General features: G+C 38.1%; 1 protein-coding gene across 6 annotated transcripts in view; it reads right to left on the bottom strand.

Annotated features, from left to right (window-relative positions):
• The window catches only part of LOC125960256 (zinc finger protein 420), a 47,586-nt gene that overhangs the window by 5,164 nt on the left and 22,592 nt on the right, over nucleotides 1-19,830 (bottom strand). For 4 of the 6 annotated variants that reach the window (XM_033413712.2, XM_004284219.3, XM_033413711.2 and 1 more), the window contains one exon: nucleotides 15,500-18,692. In XM_033413712.2, the coding sequence (XP_033269603.1) occupies nucleotides 16,762-18,615 (1,854 nt within the window). In that variant the 5' untranslated portion in view covers nucleotides 18,616-18,692 and the 3' untranslated portion in view covers nucleotides 15,500-16,761. Of the gene's footprint in view, nucleotides 1-4,963; nucleotides 5,041-8,419; nucleotides 10,142-15,499; nucleotides 18,693-19,830 lie in introns of those variants that run through there. The other 2 variants (XR_007474108.1, XM_049702919.1) reach the window with 2 other exon arrangements.

The following is a 19,830-nucleotide window of genomic DNA, read 5'->3' on the forward strand; positions in this document are numbered from 1 at the left end:
AAAATTAATTCATTCATTCATTTTCGGCCATGCTGAGTGGCATGCAGGATCTTAGTTCCTCGACCAGGGATCAAACCAGTGCCCCCTGCAGTGGAAGCGTGGAGTCTTAACCACTGGACTGCCAGGGAAGTCCCATAGATCATATGGTAATTCTACATCTGACTTTTTGAGGAACTACCAAAATGTTTTCTAGTTACCACATCATTCTCAGTGTCAATGTATGAGGGTTCCAATTTCCCCACATCTAAACCAGTGCTTATTATTGTTCATCATTTAGATTATAACCATCCTGGTGGGTGTGAAGTGGTACTTATTACCTATGGTTTTGATTTGCCTTTCCTTAATGATGTTGAGCATCCTTTCATGTTTATTTTCCATTTGTATATCTTTGGAGAAATGTCTATTCAAATCCTTTTCAAATTTTTAAATTGGTGTCTTAGTTCAGGATGCTATAACAGAATACCATAAATTGGGTGACTTAAACAACAAACATTTATTTCTCATAGCTCTGGAAGCTAGAAGTCAAAGATTAAGGCACTGGCAGATCTGATGTCTGGGATGGACAGTCTTCCTGGTCTGCAGATGGCCACCCTCTCATTATACCTTCACATAGCCAAGAGAAAACTCATCTCTTTGTTTCTTTTTTTTTGACAGCACTAATACCATTCATGAGAACTACACCCTCATGACCTAATTACCTCCCAAAGGCTGCACCTTCCAGTTGTGGGTTAGGATTTCAACATATGCATCTGGTGGGGTGGGGGACACAGTCCATAACAGTGGGTTTCTTTTTATTGTTGAACTGTAAGAGTGCTTCATATATTCTAAATACAAATTCTGCTATGGTCTGAATGTTGGTGTGTCCCCCACCCAACAAAAATTCACATGTCAAACCCTAATGACAAATGTAATGGTATTTGGAGGTGGGGCCTTTGGAAGATGATTATGTCATGAGGGCAGAGTCCTCACAGATGGAATTAGTGCCCTTATAAAAGAGCCCAGAGAGCTCACTTGCCCCTACTGCTATGTGAGGACACAGTGAAAAGACATCCATCTAAGAACCAGAAAGTGGACCCTCACCAGGCATGGAATCTGCCAGCACCTTGATCTTGTACTTTCCAGCCTCAAGAACTGTGAGAAATACATTTCTGTTGTGTAAAAGCCACTCAGCTATGGAATTCCTTATAGCAAAAGGACTCAGACAAGTTACTTACCAGATATGTTATTTATAAACATATTCTCCCATTTTGTAGGTGTCCTTTTACTTTCTTGATGGTGCCCTTTGAAGCAAAACAGTTTTTAATTTTGAAGAATTCCAATTTGTCTATTTTTTCTACTATTGCTATACTTTCGGTATCATATCAAAGAAACCATTAATCTAAGGTCATAAAGATTTACACCTATGTTTTGTTCTAAGAGATTTATAGTTTTAACTCAGACATATTTCTGCATCAATTGATACGATTATTCAGATTTTCCTCTTCATTCTATTAATGTAGTACATTACATTGGTTTTCATATATTGAAACACCCTCACAGGACTGGGATAAATTCCACTTGGCCACTGTGTATAACTAGCATATTATCGCTAGTATTGTGTTGAGGATATCTGCATCTATATTCATAAGGGATGCTGGCTTTTAGGACTTTTTTTTTGGTTTTGGTTTTGGCTTTGATATCAAGCTATTGTTGACCACCTATAGGATGAGTTTGGAAGTTTTCCCTTAAATTCAATTTTCAATTTTTGGGAAGACTTTAAGAAGTGTTGGTGTTCATTATTCTAGAATTCGCTAGTGAAGCCACCATGAGCTTATCTTTGTTGGGAGGTTTGTGATTATTGATTTAATTGCCTTTTTTGTTATAAGTCTGTTAAGATCTATTTCTTCTTGAGCTGGTTTTTGTATTTGTGTATTTCTAGGAGTTTGCCCATTTCATCAAGGTTATCCCTTTGCTTGGCCAACAACTGTTTGTATTATTCTCTTATAATTTTTTTTTTTTTTTTTTACGGTACGTGGGCCTCTCACTGTTGTGGCCTCTCCCATTGCAGAGCACAGGCTCCGGATGCACAGGCTCAGTGGCCATGGCTCATGGGCCTAGCCGCTCCGCGGCATGTGGGATCTTCCCAGACTGGGACACGAACCCGTGTCCCCTGCATCAGCAGGCGGATTCTCAACCACTGTGCCACCAGGGAAGCCCTATAATCCATTTCATTTATGTAAAATCGATAGTAACATCCCTATTTTCACTTCGGAAAGTGATTTAGTGATCTAATTCTTCTGTCTCTCTCTTTATACTCATAGACAAAGGTTTATCAATTTTGCTGTTATTTTCAAAGAACCAACTTCTGGGTTTGTTGATTATTTTTACATAGAATTCTCTATTTAGTTTACCTCTGCTCTAATATTTAGTATTTCTATTCTTCTGATAGCTTTGGGTTTAGCTTGTTCTTTTTCTATTTCCACATGGTGTAAAGTTAGTTTCTTATTATTTAATTTAATTAATTAACTTATTTATTTTTGGCTGCAGTTGGGTCTTTGTTGCTGCACGTGGGCTCTCTGCGGCAAGCGGGGGCTACTCTGTTGCAGTGCATGGGCTTCTCATTGTGGTGGCCTCTCATTGCAGTGGATTCTCTTGTTGTGGAGCACAGGCTCTCAGTATGCGGGCTTCAGCAGTTGTGGCACATGGACTCAGTAGTTGTGGCTCACGGGCTCTAGAGTGCAGGCTCAGTAGTTGTGGCACATAGGCTTAGTTGCTCCGCAGCGTGTGGGATCTTCCCAGAACAGGGCTCGAACCCATGTCCCCTGCATTGGCCGGTGGATTCCTAACTACTGTGTCACCAGAGAAGTCCCTAAAGTTAGGTTATTGATTTGAGTTTTTCTTCTTTTTTTAATGTAAATATTTATAGCTGTAACTTCCCCTCTGATTTGGATGCATCCTGTAAGTCTTTGTATCTTGTGTTTTTATTTCAATTCGTCTCAAGATATTTTCTAATTTCCCTTGTGATTTCTTCTCTGATACGTTGGTTAAGAGTGTGTTTAATTTCCACATTTTTTGTGGATTTCCCACTTGCCTACTGCTACTGTTATTTCTGGTTTCATTTCATTGTGATTGGTAAATATACCTGGTATATTTTCAGTCTTTTAAATTTTACTAAGACTTGTTTTGTGGCTTACTATATATCTATCCTGGAGAATGTTCCATGTGCACTTGAGAAAAAAATGCGTTTTCTGCTCTTATTGGGTATGTACTGTATATGTCTGTTGGTTTAAAGTGTTGTTCAAGTTCTCTATTTCCTAACTGATCTTCTGTCTCATTGTTTTGTTCATTACTGAAAGTGGAGTATTGAAGTCTCCAACTACTATTGTGTAAAAATTTCTACCTTCAATCATGTCATTTTTTGCTTCATATAATTTTCAGCTCTGTTTGTAGGAGTATACTATGAACAGAATGTTTGTGTGACCCCTAAATTCATATGTTGAAGTTCTAACCTCTAATGTGATAGTGTTTGGAGATGGGGCCTTTGGGAGGTAATTAGGGTCAGATGAGGTCATGATGCTGGATACCTCATGATGGAATTAGTGCTTTTATAAGAAGAGACATCAGAGAGGTTGGTCACTCTATTTCTCTGTGCTTGGACAAAGAAGTGACCATAGTGATACCCTGATCTCCAAATTTCTGCCCCCAGAACTATAAGAAAATTAATTTCTGTTTCTTAAGTCACCCAATTTATGGAATTTTGTTATGGCACCCTAGGCTGACTAAGACAGTGCATATATGTTTATAATTGTTATATTTACTTGATAGATTGAATCTTTAATCAATATCTCTGCCTGACCTCAGAGATAATAGTACAGAAACTTTAGCGACCATACACAACGTGGAATACACACTTTCCAAAAAGAGTTTCGAGAAGTCACTAAACAAATCAATGGCTGCAGTCCTCAACAAAAAAATCAGCAATCCCTGAGGAGGAGAAGAATCTGATTTCCACAGTTACAACATTATTTTATTCAAAATGTCCACATCTCAGGGCTTCCCTGGTGGCACAGTGGTTGAGAGTCCACCTGTCGATGCAGGGGACGTGGGTTCGTGCCCCGGTCCGGGAAGATCCCACATGCCGCAAAGCGGCTGGGCCCGTGAGCCGTGGCCACTGAGCCTGCGCGTCCGGAGCCTGTGCTCCGCAACGGGAGAGGCCACAACAGTGAGAGGCCTGCGTACCACAAAAAAAGAAAAAAAAGTCAAAATGTCCACATCTCAACAAAAAATTACAAGGCATATAAAGACAAAGGAAAAGTATGTCCCATTCATATGTTAAAAAAGAATTTGACAGGAACTATCACTGAGGAAACCCAGACATTGGATTTACTAGTCAAATACATTAAGCCAACTATCTCAAATATACTCAGTGAGCTAAAGAAAACCATGGACAAAAAAAACTAAAGGAAATTTTTTAAATATATGAACAAATATGAATGTCAGTCAAAAGATAGAAATTATAAAAAGGAACTAAAAAGAAATTCTGGAACTGAAAAGTACAATAACTGAAATGAAAAATTCACTAGAGGAGTTCAATGGCAGATCTGAGGGAGGCAGGAAACTTAGTGAACTTGAAGATAAGGCAATTAAAATGATCTAGTGTGAAGAGCACAAAGAAAAAAGAGTGAAGAAAAATGAAGAAAACCTGTGAGACCTGTGTGATGACATCAAGCATACCAATATATGTATAATAGGAGCCCAGAAGGAGGAGAGAGAAAAGAACAGGAAAAATATTTGAAGAAATGACTGCCAAAATCTCCCCAAACATGATGAAGAAATGAAATATATACATCCAAGACTCTCAATAAGCTGCAAGTAGGATAAGCTCAAAGGGGTCCACACTGAGACATGTAATATTTAAATTATTGACAAGCAAAGAAAAGACAGAACATTGAAAGCAGCAAGAGGTAATCAATTTGTCACATACCAGGGAGCTTCAATAAGATTAACAGCTCATTTCTTATCAGAAACCATGAAAGACAGTGAGATGGTATAGTTAACATCCTGAAAGAGAAAAACAAAAACAAAATGTTGACAGTTGTTCTATAGCTAGCAAAATTTCTTTCAAGAATGAAGAAGAGGGGACTTACCTGGTAGTCCAGTGGCTAAGACTCTGTGCTCCCAATGCAGGGGGCCTGGGTTCGATCTCTGGTCAAGGAACTACATACCGCATGCTGCAACTAAGAGCTACATGCTGCAGTGATGATCCTGTGTGCCACAGCTAAGACCCAGAGCATTGAAATAAATAAATATTTTTAAAAAGAATGAAGAAATTAAGATATTCCCAGATAAAAACTGAAGGAGTTTACTAGTAGACCTTCTGTTGTGACTTCGTTAAATTAACATTTGGGGCTACTTAAGAGCCCCAGGGTGTTGGATGGTGAACTGCAGTTGACAAAAGGGTCACAAAGGAATTGAAATAGAGAAGTTTATTACTCACAGGTCCTGGAGGAGGTACACAGCACACCTCAAGGGGGCAGGCAGGGAAGTCAAGGGTGCAGGCAGAGAGCACAGCAGGCTGTAGGGCACATGTCTTTATTAGGGTCTGTGGGTAGAGTGTTTTGGGGTTCCCATGCTAAGGCCAGATTGGTTGATTCAAACCAAAAAGAATGGGGTTTCAGTAAGCTTTGTGGAGTTCTTATCAAAGGAGAACACAAGGGTAAGGCCCTAGGAGGCAGGGGAGTCTGATTATTACAAAGACCATTGTGGGGGGGGTCCTATCAGGAACTTACATTTACTTGTGACTCTCTGGGTAGTTACTTATGGCATGTGCTTGGTGGGGGAGCTACTGTTAATTCAAGGCCCTTGCAGGTCACTTGACTACACAAAAGGATGCCAAGGCAGCAATGTTATGAAATAGTTTAGCTAAACTCTCGAGACCTTCCTTATAAGAAATGCTTTAGTCTAAAATGAAAGGACAGTAGATAGTAACTTGAAGCCATAAATACATAGGAAAATATAAAAACCAGTATTATTGTACTTGGTTGGAACTCCTCTTTTTTCTCTATGACTTAAAAGCAAAGCATAAAAAAGAATAAATTTATGTTAATGGATACACAGTGTACAAAGGTATAACCTGTGACAATAATATATAGAGGGGGAAAAGAGCTGTATAGGAGCAGACTATATACTAGTGAGGCTAAGTTGGTATTATTCAAACTATGTTATAAAATTTAAGATGTTAATTGTAATCCCCAAGGCCAACACTAAGAAAGTAACTAAAAATATACAGAAAAGGAAAAAAGAGAATCAGTCATATACTACTAAAAATTTAACTAAATACAAAGCAGATGCACACTGCACGTTACAGAGGGGGGAAGGCGGCCCAAATGGACAGAGAGAGAGAGAATTTTTTGTTTAAGATTTCTTCTCCTGCCTTAAAATATAAATTTTATTTCATCAAATACATTCTTTTTTTTTTTTTCTTTTTCTTTTGGCTGTGCTGCGTGGCTGGTGGGATCTTAGTTCCCCGACCAGGGATCAAACCCAGACTCACATCAGTGAAAGCACTGAGTCCTAACCACTGAACTGCCAGGGAGTTCCCATCAAATACATTCTTAAATATGTTTTTATTATAAATTCTTATTTACCAATGGAAATTGCCTTTTTATATCTTTAATTCTAGAGATACATATATTTTAAAATTTCAAAGAATTAGCAAAGTTTTAAGAAATATCTCTCCACACACCATTAACATGTATCACTTTTTTTTTTAATGGGAGATCTTTTTAAAAATATATTTATTTATTTATTTTGGCTGTGCCGGGTCTTAGTTGCAGCACGCAGGCTGGCATGTGGGATCTAGTTCCCTGACCAGGGATCAAACCCAGGCCCCCTGAACTGGGAGCACAGAGTCTTACCCACTGGACCACCGAGGAAGTCCCAACTTGTATCTTTTTTAAAAACGTATTTACTTAGATTGAATAAAACAATATTGGCTACATTCTTTTTTTTTGGTACCAGATATTATGACCAGCAGTATGGAAAGAGAGATAAAAGATATGAATTAGTTCTAAAGCATATCATAGTTTAATTGGTGAGGCCAGAAGAGTGTAAAATGTAAAAATATAAAATAGTGAAACTAGGGAATTCCCTGGTGGTCCAGTGGTTAGGACTCCATGCTTCCACTGCAGGTGGCCTGGGTTCAATCCCTGGTCAGGGAACTAAGATCCTGCATGCCTCGCAGTGAGGCCAAAAATAAATAGATACATAAAATAAAATAGTGAAACTAGTTAGAAATGTAAAGCAAATATTCTCAAAATTCTAGCATAATCATAGGTTTTTATTAATTTCGCCATTTGGGAGGAGAGGGTAGTGACATTACACTTCTCGAAAACTAAAAAGAAATGCAAAGAAGGGACAGCATTTTTAAAAAACTCAAGAGGTAGTGTGGACCAAGCATTTTGTATCCAGCCAAGTTTTCCTTCCAGTACAAGGCCATAGAGAAATAGTTTTCAATATGTGTGCATTCCCATAGTCCTTCTGGAGGAATCTATGAGAGGGCAAGCTTCATCCAATCAGGAGTTTACTGGGAGGGCTTCCCTGGTGGAACAGTGGTTAAGCATCCACCTGCCAATGCAGAAGACATGGGTTGAAGCCCTGGTCAGGGAAGATACCACATGCTGTGGAGCAACTAAGCCAGTGCGCCACAACTACTGAGCCTGTGCTCTAGAGCGCACGAGCCACAACTACTGAAGCCCCTGCGCCTAGAGCCCGAGCTCTGCAACAAGAGAAGCCACTGCAGTGAGATGCCTGAGCACCGCAACAAAGAGTAGCTCCCACTCGCCACAACTAGAGAAAGCCCGCGTGCAGCGGCAAAGACCCAATGCAGCCAAAAATAAATAAATCAATTTATATTAAAAAAAAGTTTACTGGGAAAACCAGTAAAATGACTGAAAGTCAGCATTTAATATACTTATTATATATTATTACATATTATACATATCCAATGGTTTACCCAGTTTTCCTCAAAATAACATCTTGCAAAATTATAAGGCAATATCACAACCAGGATATTGACATTGATATAATCTGATTATCTTATTTAGATTTTCCCAGTTTTACTTGTACTCATTTGTATGTGTATCCACATGTCTCTGTGTGTTTAGTTCTATACAATTTTATCACATGTAGGTTTGTGTATCCACCAACTTTGTCAAAATATAGAACAGTTCATCACAAGAATCCATTGAATTGTCCTTTTATAACCACCCACATCCCTCCTATTCTTTCATTCCCCCATCCTTAATCCCTGGCACCCACTAATATTTTCTACATCATTTAATTTTAGCATTTCAAGTATGTTATATAAATGGAATCATATATTATGCTACCTATTGAGATTGTTTTTTTCTTTCCAATCAGCATAATTCCCTGGAGATTCATCCAAGTTGCTGTGTGTGTTAATAGTTCATTCTTTGTTTTAAAGTTTTAATTGCTGATTATTATTCCATGGTGTGGATGTACCATGTTTTTTTTAACCAGTCACTTGCTAAAGGACATCTGAATTACTTTCAGTTTTTGCCTATTTCAAACAAGGCTGTTACGAATATTTGTGGACTTTCAATTTTACGGTTCAATACATTTTTTATTTCCCTTGAAACTTCCTCTTTGACCCATGAATTATTTAAGTGTGTGGATTAATTTCCAAGTGTTTGATGTTTTCTTATTGTTTTTATTAATTCTAGTTTGATTCCATTATGGTCAGAGAACATATCTATATGATTTCAATTCTTTTAAATCTGTTGATGTTTGTTTTATGACCCAGCATACAATCTATCTTGGTGAATGCTCTATGAGTCCTTAAAAGAATGTATATTCTGCTGTTAGTGGGTGGAATGTTCTATAAACATTTAATTATATAGTTCTAAGACTGAATAAAAGTAAAACGAACAATGTCACTAGGACCATATTTGTATTTATATTCTGGTATATCTGTGTAAGTTTTCTATAGGGGATATATCTATTCTATATCTATATGCTTAATATGTCTATATACTAAGTCATTGGGCATATGCATCTTTAAAGCTAATAGGTATTGCCTATGTTTCCAAAGTAGTTATGATTTTCACTCTCACCAGCAGATGAAATTACCATTTCTCCAAATCCTCACCAACTCTTGATACTTGCCAACTTTATTTTTGCCAATAGACATTTGTGAGCTGGTGTCTGTGTAGTTCTGGTTCACATCCCTGATTACTAATGAGGAGGAACAATTTTTCTTATGTTTATTGATAATTTAGGTTTTCTTTTCTGTAAAATGCGTATGGATTTCTACAATTTTCAACTCACTTATTTGTTTTTCTGACTGAAAGGAGTTTGCATTTTGAAGATATTCATCCACCCTTGTGCCAGTTATCAATTTATTGCCTCACAGCTCCAAATTTAACTTTCAGTACCTGCTGTACTATAATGGACTGGCTTCTAAGCATTTTCTCCTTTAGAGTGAGCATGATGTTGAGCTTTTCAATAGGCTTCTCTTACTGGACCTGGTGTGCAGTGTTTTGCTTTTTCTTGCTCCTCCTGTATGACTGTTTAGTAGTGCAGGTATGTGAGAACATTCAGTGCTGTTTTGCCCCAGCCATGTACCTAGAGAGCATATAGTCTCTTGGAACTCTGCAGCCCAGCCAAGGTCAACAGACTAACTTCCTGATGCAGATAATGTGAACTGTAGTCCTTGGGCCACAGCAGCTTCTGACTCTCCCTAGGTGCCCACACACAAGCTGTGGGTCACTTATGCCTCGGCAGTTTCCCATGACCCTTTCAATGCAGACACCGTGTTCTCCAAACCTTGTACCAGTACCTCAACTATACCATTTGCAATTCAGTTGTGTCCCAAAGGATTGTTTCCTGTTTGTTCGATGACTATAGATCAGCTCTGGCCCTGGAAACCCACCCAAATTCTCCACCATCCAGTGGGCTGAAACCACACCTTCTGTGAAACTTGAACTGAACCCCAGAGTTAGAGATGGGGCCCACCTTCAAAATTTATCTTTTCTTTGATATTCTTGCTCAGCCTTTGGGTACTCTTCAGAGTTCTTTTACATCTTGCAGTTACTCTTCTACCACAGTTTGATATTTCTTTATACTCCATCTTGATCTAGAACTGGAAGTAAAATATATCCTTTAATAGCCACATTAAATATTTACCTTAACTGGAATTAATGATGCATTAGGATTTATTTCTACACTCTTATAGAAATTAATCTTTGAGCAAATGAGAGGGAAATTGCATATCACTTCTGAAAATGTTTCACTGAGTCACAGGACCATAACTGTTAGGGGAGAATGGGAAATTTGTTATCGAGCTGGGTAGCCAGGTGCCCAGGAGGAAAATGAGAATTTTGGAATTCTGTCAGAATTATGGTACATCAACAAAAGAATAATATATAGCTATAAGAATTATATGCCACCATAAGAACAAAGAACTCTTCATATCTGAGAAGCTCTCAGGGACAAAATATATTTTCCGAGAATGCCCACTGAAATATATCCCATCTTATATGCTTTCTTAAAACATGACACTCTCCCATCAAGATATGCCTGCCTAGTATGATCCTTGGCATTGATCTTAGTAATATTTTTTCTGATCTGTCTCTTCATGCAAGGGAACAAAAGCCAAAATAAAACAAATGGGACTACATCAAATTAAAAAGCTTTTGCACAGTGAAGGAAACTATCAACAAAACAAAAGGGAAGCCTACTGAATGTGAGAAAATATTTGCAAATAATATATCCAATAAGGGGTAAATACCCCAAATATACAAAGAACACATACAACTCAACATCAAAAAAACAAATGACCTAATTAAAAAATGGGCAGAGGACCTGAATAGACATTTTTCCAAAGAAGACATACAGATGGCCAATAGACATATGACAAGACGCTCAACATCACTAATCATCAGGGAAATGCAAATCAAAACTGCAATGAGATACCACCCCACACCTGTCAGAATAGCTATCATCAAAAAGACACAAATAGCAAATGTCGGCAAGAATGTGGAGAAAAGGGGACCCTTGTGCATTGTTGGTGGGACTGTAAATTGATGCAGCTACTATGGAAAACAGTATGGAAAGTCCTCCAAAAGTTAAAAATAGAACTGCCATATGATCCAACAATTTCTCTTCTGGGTATTTACCCAAAGAAAACAAAACCACTAATTCAAAAAGGTATATGCTCCCAGTTGTTCACCTCAGCATTACTTACAAGCTAAGATATGGAAGCAACCTAAGTGTCCATCGATAGATGAATGGATAAAGAATATGTGGTATATATATTCTATGGAATATTAGTCATAAAAAATGAAATCTTGCCATTTTTGATAACATGAATGGATCTAAAGGGTATTATGCTCAGTGAAATAAGACGAAGACAAATACCATATGATCTTACTTATATGTAGAGTCTAAAAAACAAACAAAATGAAAACACTCATAGATACAGAGAACAAATGGGTGGTTGCTAGAGGGGAGAACGGGTGTTTGGGGCAGGGGGATAGGTGAAGGGGATAAAGAGGTACAAGTCTCCAGTTACAAAATAAATAAGCCATGGAGATGCAATACACAACATAAAGAATATGGTCAATAATAATAACTTTGTATGGGGATGGATGTTACTATATTTATCATGGTGATCATTTCATAATGTATGCAAATTCCAAATCACTATGTAGTACACCTGAAACAACATATTTATTGTATGTCAACTATATTTCAATAATAAAAAATAAGTGCTTCAGAAATTTTAAAAAAGGTGTAGCTGCTTAAAGCAATAGAGAATGGCAGAAGTGAAATTATGTGACTTCCAAGACTAGGTATGGAAGCATCTTTTTATTTATTTGGTTGCACTGGGTCTTAGTTGCGGCAGGTGGGCTCCTTAGTTGTAGCTCGCCTGCTCCTTAGCTGCGGCCGGCAGGCTCCTTAGTTGCGGCAGGTGGGCTCTTAGTTGCAGCTTGCCAGCTTCTTAGTTGTGGCATGCAAACTACTGGTTGCCGCATGCATGTTGCAACTAGCTCCCTGACCAGGGATCGAATCCAGGCCCCCTGCATTGGGAGCTCGGAGTCTTAATCACTGCGCCACCAGGGAAGTCCCCTGGAAACATCTTTATGGCATATTGTATTTTCCAAATAATGGCCACAACATATCCTATTCTACTAGCTCTTCTTATTTTGTGACACTTCTTTCATTGAGTTGTAACTGCCTCATCCAAAGGAGTATGACACAATGATGTTATGTGATTTCTGAGGTTAGATCATAAAAGTTACATGCACTTCTTCTTTGGGACACACTCTTGGAACCCGTCATCATGTTAAGCAGCCACATAGAGATATCACATGTAGGTATTGTGGCTGACCATCCTGCAGTCCAGTTGACAGTCAGAATCAACTACCAGGCATGTGAGCAAGTGAGTCTTTTGATGATTCTAGCCTTCAGCCATCAAGTGACTCGTAGCTTTCAAGCCACCCCATTTGAGATGAGCTGTTGCTGCCAAGCCCTGTGCAAATTTTTGTAGATGTGTGAGCTAAATGATTGTTGTATTTTAAGCCAAGTTTGGGGCAGTCATTACGCAGCAATAGAAACTTGAACGATTGCCAAAACGTGTTAAGTGAAAAAGCAAGGCACATTAAAAATATACATATATATAGTTTATATATTTAAAAAAACAAATAGAAAAAGATTACATTCGAGTTATATATGTATATATATTTTCATAACATATGTAGTTTCATATGGACAATTTACATAAATAGGTCATTTCCTGATGGATTTGTACCATAGCCTGGAGACTGTTTGGGGGATTTGAGTCATAGGCTTTTGCAGGCTAGGTTAGGGTTTCATTAACAGAACACTTACCTCAAAGCTTTCCCTTAGGAAGCTTTCAAACTACTTGCTATTGTTTAATTACAATGCCAAAGATCGTTGGGTAAATACAGTTTTAAGCCTGATGATTTCTTTTGCTTACTGGCCCCCTTGCTCTTTCAGTTTTCTAGCCTTTTAAAGTTCCCAGGCAACAATTAATTATACTGTACGTTAACTATCTCATTTTAGTGACTATTTCCTCTCTCTTTTCTTTTAAACCCCAAACTTCTCATCTCCCATACTTTCAGCTAACCTTGCTTACCACTTCATGAAAGCACTGAAGGAATCGGAACACTTCCCAAGACTTCTTCTATGTCATTTACTCACTTCCCATCATCTGCACCCCATATCCTGCCATTTTATTGCCAGGAATAAGCCTCCCATGGTATCACCTAAAAACCTAATCCTTCCATCCACTAATCTTATCCCCTCTACCTATATAAGGTCATTGCTCCAGTAATTTTCACGTCTTTGTCCTGAATCATCCACTCGCTGCCGCCCCCGCCCCCGGCTTACTGGATTATTCCAATCAGCATACAGAATTGCTATTAATTCTCCCATCCTGAAAACAAACAAAAATACTCCTATTCCTACTGCTACACTAATTATTAACATATTTCTTTGCTTTTTTTGCAGCAAAACATCTCCAAACAGTGTATCCAATTTCTCTTATCAGGCTTTCACTTCAATCACTCTAAAACAAAGACAACAAAAATAACTCTGCTCTTTTCAAGGTCAACAGTAACATCAATATTGCTACATCCAGTAGCCAATTCTCAAGCCTTGCACAATTAATTATGTAACCTGCCAACGGATACCATTGATTATCCTTCCTCTGACTCACTTTCATTTGGCTTCTGTAATGTCAGACTCTTGGTTTTCCTTCCATCTCATGGTCTTCCTTAGCGTCTTTTGCTGGTCTGTCCTTTTATCCTTGAACTCTTAATGCTGGAACACACTGTGGATCGGTCTTTGCTATTCTTCTTCTCTCATTTACATGTAGATCCTTAAAAATCTTAGCCTGCCTCCTTATTTTAAGTAAGTATAGGCAATAACTACCAAATTAATATAATCTCTACCATAGTACAAGCTAGAACAACCAAGTGCCCACTCAACATTGTCATTTTGTGTCTAAAAGACATTTCAAACATTCAAAACTGAACTCCCAGTCTTCTCCCACAAAACTGATGGAACTGTAGCTTTCCATATCTCAGCTGATGGAAACACATCTTTCCAGTTGCTAGGAACCAAAACCTTTGAGTTAATGTCACCCTGGACTTTTATCTTCCTCTCACAACTGACATCTAGTCCCTAAACAAATCTTGCCTGCTCCATCACATTTACCATATATCTATAATCCAACCACTTCTTACCACTGTTACCATCCTGGTCTGAGCCACCATCATCTTTCATCTGAATTAATGCCATAGCCTCCTACCCACTTAGTTTTTTTGTTTGTTTTAATAGCAACATGTCAGATCATGTCCTCTGCTCAAAACTCTCCAAGGGCTGCCCATTTCCCTCCGAATAAAATCCAAAATGCTCACAATGACTTACAAGGCCTTACAAGACATGGCCCTGTTATCTGACCTCCTCTATCAATCATCTCCTTGCACAGACGTCTACAGTAGCTTCCCTGATATTCCTCAAATACACCAGCATAGTCCCATTGTGAAGCCTTTGCTCTGGCTTTTTCCTCTGTCTGGTATGCTCTTCCCTTAGATAACTGCAGACTTACTCCTTCATACCTTCAAATCTTGACTCAAATCTTTCCTTCTCCATGGTCGACTTTGATCATTTTATTTCATACAGCAAAAAATATTATCATATTCCTCTCAACTCCTTCTGAATGACCTCCCCCCATATCATTTATGTTCTAACATATTCTACAATTTATTATTATTCCATCTCCTCCTGCTAGAATTGCTCATTAATACAGTATATCCTAAACACCTATGATAGTAGCTGGAATACAGTAAATAATAAATATAACTAATTTTAGAATGACAGGCTTGGCTGGGGAAAGCATTTTAAAGTCATCTTTGCTAGGAGGCTCACTGCCTTTGCATGGTTGGGGCAATGGTCTCACTTTTTTGTTCAGACTGCTACTTTAAATCACTATAAATGGCTTCAGTTGGGGGTAGAGAATCGGTTTGGTGTTTTGAATCCCATAAGATTCAAAACTGTGAATTTACCATCAACCTGGATTGAGCACCTGCAGGCCTGACATAGCATCTCTTAACAAAGCAATGTCACTTTCAATCTCTGCTAGCAGCCTCTCTGTAGCTAACTGTACACTAAATTCATCTCTTTCACAGGACATTACTGAAAGCAGAAAGAAACATCCAACACAGACATTCTGAATCACTCCTTACATTTCCCCTAACATTACAGCCTTAATTGGTACAAGATCTTCCTTGTAAGATGGTAAGGAGTCTGCTCATTTCAGTTTCCTAGCCTGAAATGAGCAGATCCTCATTCTCCATCGCCCTAAGTTAAAGCCATATTTGAGATTTCTTTTACCCACAGCACTCCACTTCCAGGTACAAACTTTTATATCCATAATAATTATTAATGTCAATAACAAAATGACAACAGCATCAACAAATAAGAAGTTTAATTTTATATAAAGAAATACAGAAGGCAGGCAGACCCAAATTGGTATGACTTTCATAAAATCAGCATAGGTGTAGACGTGTTCTGTATTTCTGCTCCAACATCCTTAATACCCAGATACCATTCTCAAGGTCCCCATGAAATTGCCAGAGGTGCAGATTAAATATCCACATTGTAGGCAGGGAAACAAAAAAAGTGCAGGGAGGAAATAAGGATTTCTTAAATGTCCTATTCATACAAATACCACTTACATCTTGTGGATCTGCAAGGGAGGCTGAGATAGCTTTTCAGCCAAGAATTCTATTACTGAAGAAGGGAAAATGAATATTGGGTAGGGAAATAGCACTCTCTGACACAGATTCTTATCAGTTTTCATAGCAAAATAGTCTATAAATGTCAGTTTTTTGGTTTAATTCAAAAGCTGTGCATTCAAGTTTTTAAAAATTTCCTAGTATAAAGATTTATTTTGGCTATCCAATTTTTTTCATTTCTAAGTAACATTCTTGAACTGTGGTCAGAGATGGTAGAAAATATGAGCTTTTGGACTTTGTTACAATTCACTTCACACCTCTTCAGCAATCCACTGATTAAATGTACAGGTGGTTTTTTTTTTACTCTATGAATTTCCTCATACAGCATATGGGATGAGATGTGAATGAAAGCTTTCTCATATTCATTATAGCATACAGTGCCTCCCACTCAAAAAATCAGGGTTAAATGTTAATGCAAGATTCTCAACATTCATTATACTAATAAATGTCCTCCTCTCATGCAAATCCTCTAAAATGACATGAGTCATAATGGTAGCTTATATCTGTGATATGCTATGTTGAAGGCACTGTCCTAAGAACTTTATTATGTAACTACTTACATAATACTTCCAAGAATCTTATAAGGAATTAGTCTTAGGTCTATCTGATAACTGATTAAACCAAAGCAGTGGTTAATTATCATGTTAAATGTCACAAAGGAAATCAACTGAGTCAAGATAATGTTGAAAAAGACATGCTATGGCTAAAAGTCTTCCTATATTTACATTAACAGAATTATTCCCTATTATAATTTGCTAAAGTTTAGTAGGTTTTTCTACATGGATTACAATATCATTATCTTTCCCCCATACAAATTCACTGACGCTGAACTTTATGAAGCAAATGTGATTGCATATTCACATTTTAAGAATTCTTTGATGATAATGAATTAATGACCAGAGAAGGCTCTCTATATTAGTCACAAGCATCAGATAATTCATATATAAACTTGTGAGCCATGACTGAAGTCTATTTCACATTCCTTATATTCAAAAGATTTCTCACTGATATGAACCCTTTGATGTTGAGTTAGCTGTGAACCACGAGTAAAGGCCTTCCCACATTCCTTACACTGATATGGTTTCTCACCAGTATGAACTCTCTGATGTCGAGAAAGATGTGAGCTCTGAGTAAAGGCTTTTCTACACTCTTTGCATTCATAGGGTTTCTCACCAGTATGGATTCTCTGATGTAGAGTAAGTTGAGAACCGTGACTAAAGGCCTTCCCACATTCCTTGCATTCATAGGGTTTTTCTCCAGTGTGAATTCGCTGATGTTGAGTAAGTTGTGAACCACGAATAAAGGCCTTCCCACATTCCTTACACTGATATGGTTTCTCACCTGTATGAATTCTCTGATGCTGTATAAGTAGTAAGCCACGAGCAAAGGCCTTCCCACATTCATTACATATGTAGGGTTTCTCACCAGTGTGAAGTCTCTGATGTTGAGAAAGATGTGAACTCTGCGTAAAGGCCATTCTACATTCTTTACATTCATAGGGTTTCTCACCAGTATGAATTCTCTGATGTTGAGTAAGCTGTGAGCCACGAATAAAAGACTTCCCACATTCCTTACACTCATAGGGTTTCTCACCAGTGTGAATTCTCTCATGTTGAGTAAGTTCTGAGCCACGACTAAAGGTCTTTCCACATTCTTTACATTCATAGGGTTTTTCACCAGTATGAATCCTTTGATGTCGAGTAAGGAGGGAGCCACGATTAAAGGCCTTTCCACATTCCTTACACTGATAGGGTTTCTCGCCAGTATGAATCCTCTGATGTTGAGTAAGTTGTGAGCCATGACTAAAGGTCTTTCCACATTCCTTACATTCATAGGGCTTCTCATTGGTATGAATTCTCTGGTGTTGAGTAAGTTGTGAGCCACGGATAAAGGCCTTCCCGCATTCTTCACATTTATAGGGTTTTTCACCAGTATGAATCCTCTGATGTTGCATAAGTAATGAGCCACGAATAAAAGCTTTTCCACATTCCTGACATTCGTATGGCTTTTCCCCATTATGAATTTTCTGATGTTGAGAAAGCTGTGAGCCACAAATAAAAGCTTTGCCACATTCCTTACATTCATAGGGTTTTTCACCGGTATGAATTCTCTTATGAAGAATAAGTTGTGAGAGCTGCGTAAAGACCTTTCTACATTCTTTACATTCATAGAGTTTCTCACCAGTATGAAGTCTCTGGTGCAGAGTAAGTTGTGAGTTCTGAGTAAAGGCCTTCCCACATTCTTTACATTCATAAGGTTTCTCCCCAGTATGGACTTTTTGATGTCGGGTGAGTTGTGAGCTTCGAATAAAGGCTTTCCCACATTCTTCACATTTATATGGTTTTTCACCAGTATGAATCCTATGATGTAAAATAAGTTGTGAGCTCTGAGTAAAGGCTTTCCCACATTCCTTGCATGCATAGGGTTTCTCACCAGTATGAAGTCTCTGATGAAGACTGAGTTGTGAATCACGACTAAAGGCCTTCCCACATTGCTTACATTCATAGGGTTTTTCACCAGTATGAATACTCTGATGTTGAGTTAGGTGTGAAGCTCGTCTAAAAGCCTTCCCACATTCCTTACATTTATAGGGTTTCTCAGTAGAATGACACCTGGGAAGTTGAGATAAGTAAGTATGCTGATTGAAAATAGACATTTTTTCATATATGATCATCCCTTGACTGAAATATTCCTCCTGATTTTCTTGTTGCTTTTCCAATGTGCCTTTGACTTCCAAATAATCTCTGGAATTGGACTCCTCAAGATCACAGTTTTCAAGCCTGGCACTCATTTCCCATTGGGATAATTCTGTTTCATAAGTATCCTCTTTTGGAGTTAAGTCCTTGTTTGCACCCCTTGAAGGCAAGTCTGAAAAATAAGAGAACATCAAAAATTTCTTTTGTCTTTCAAAAGACCTTCCACAGTAGAAAAAACTATATGTGAAAAAATATATATGGAAATAATATCCATAGAAAATAACTGGCTTACCTCAGAGTTTTTCAAATATTGTGTACTACTTGCCTTTCACATCACAACCTGATACATGCAAAGTTTCATAAAACAATACCTATTGTTTTCTATTCTATTCTACACTACACTAGTCATCTTTTTCTCTCCATCCCACCTTCTCTATCTCACACAAAAAGTCAAAAACCACTAAACTGATTTCATGCTGCAGTAATGTGTTGCTACCCAGAGTTTGAAAAAACATTAGTTTAGAATGATTTCATATATTAATATGTATAAAGGGCACACGAGTGATCAGAGAATAATGAAAACTACACTTAGAAGATAAGGGAAGGGACTTCCCTGGTGGCACGGTGGTTAAGAATCCACCTGCCAATGCAGGGGACACAGGTTCGATCCCTGGTCTGGGAAGATTCCACATGCTGTGGAGCAACTAAGCCCATGCACAACTACTCAGCCTGCGCTCTAGAGCCAGCGAGCCACAACTACTGAAGCCCATGTGCCTAGAGCCCATGCTCCACAATGAGAAGCCACTGTAATGAGAAGCCTACACACCACAACGAAGAGTAGCCCCCACTCGCTGCAACTAGAGAAAGCCCTTGTGCAGCAACAAAGACCCAACACAGCCAAAAACAAATAAACAAATTAATTAATTAATTTTAAAAAAAGAAGATAAGGGAAGAGATTAAGAAAACCTTATAGGTCCGTAGTTCTCAAATTTTGGTGGGGATCAAAATCACCTAGGGACCTTAAAGATTCCCAAATAACCACACAAGACTAACTGAATCTGAATCTAGTGAATCAGAAAAAAGAGCTTGGAAATCTCTAGTTTTAATGCTTTCCACTAACAAATTCTGATTCAACTTCAGATTATGATTAGCTATCTTTGCCTAAAATTTTAAAATAGCTTCCAAATTAAACTTCTAAAATAAAATCCAAATGCCTTCCATGACTTTGAGGAAGCTCTCCATGGTTCCTGCCTAAGTATCTGATTCCCCATGAGCCTTCTCAGCTTTGCTCACTATTTGCCAAACATATT

The sequence above is a fragment of the Orcinus orca genome, chromosome 20, assembly GCF_937001465.1.
Source record: "Orcinus orca chromosome 20, mOrcOrc1.1, whole genome shotgun sequence".
Lineage (NCBI taxonomy): Eukaryota > Metazoa > Chordata > Mammalia > Artiodactyla > Delphinidae > Orcinus > Orcinus orca.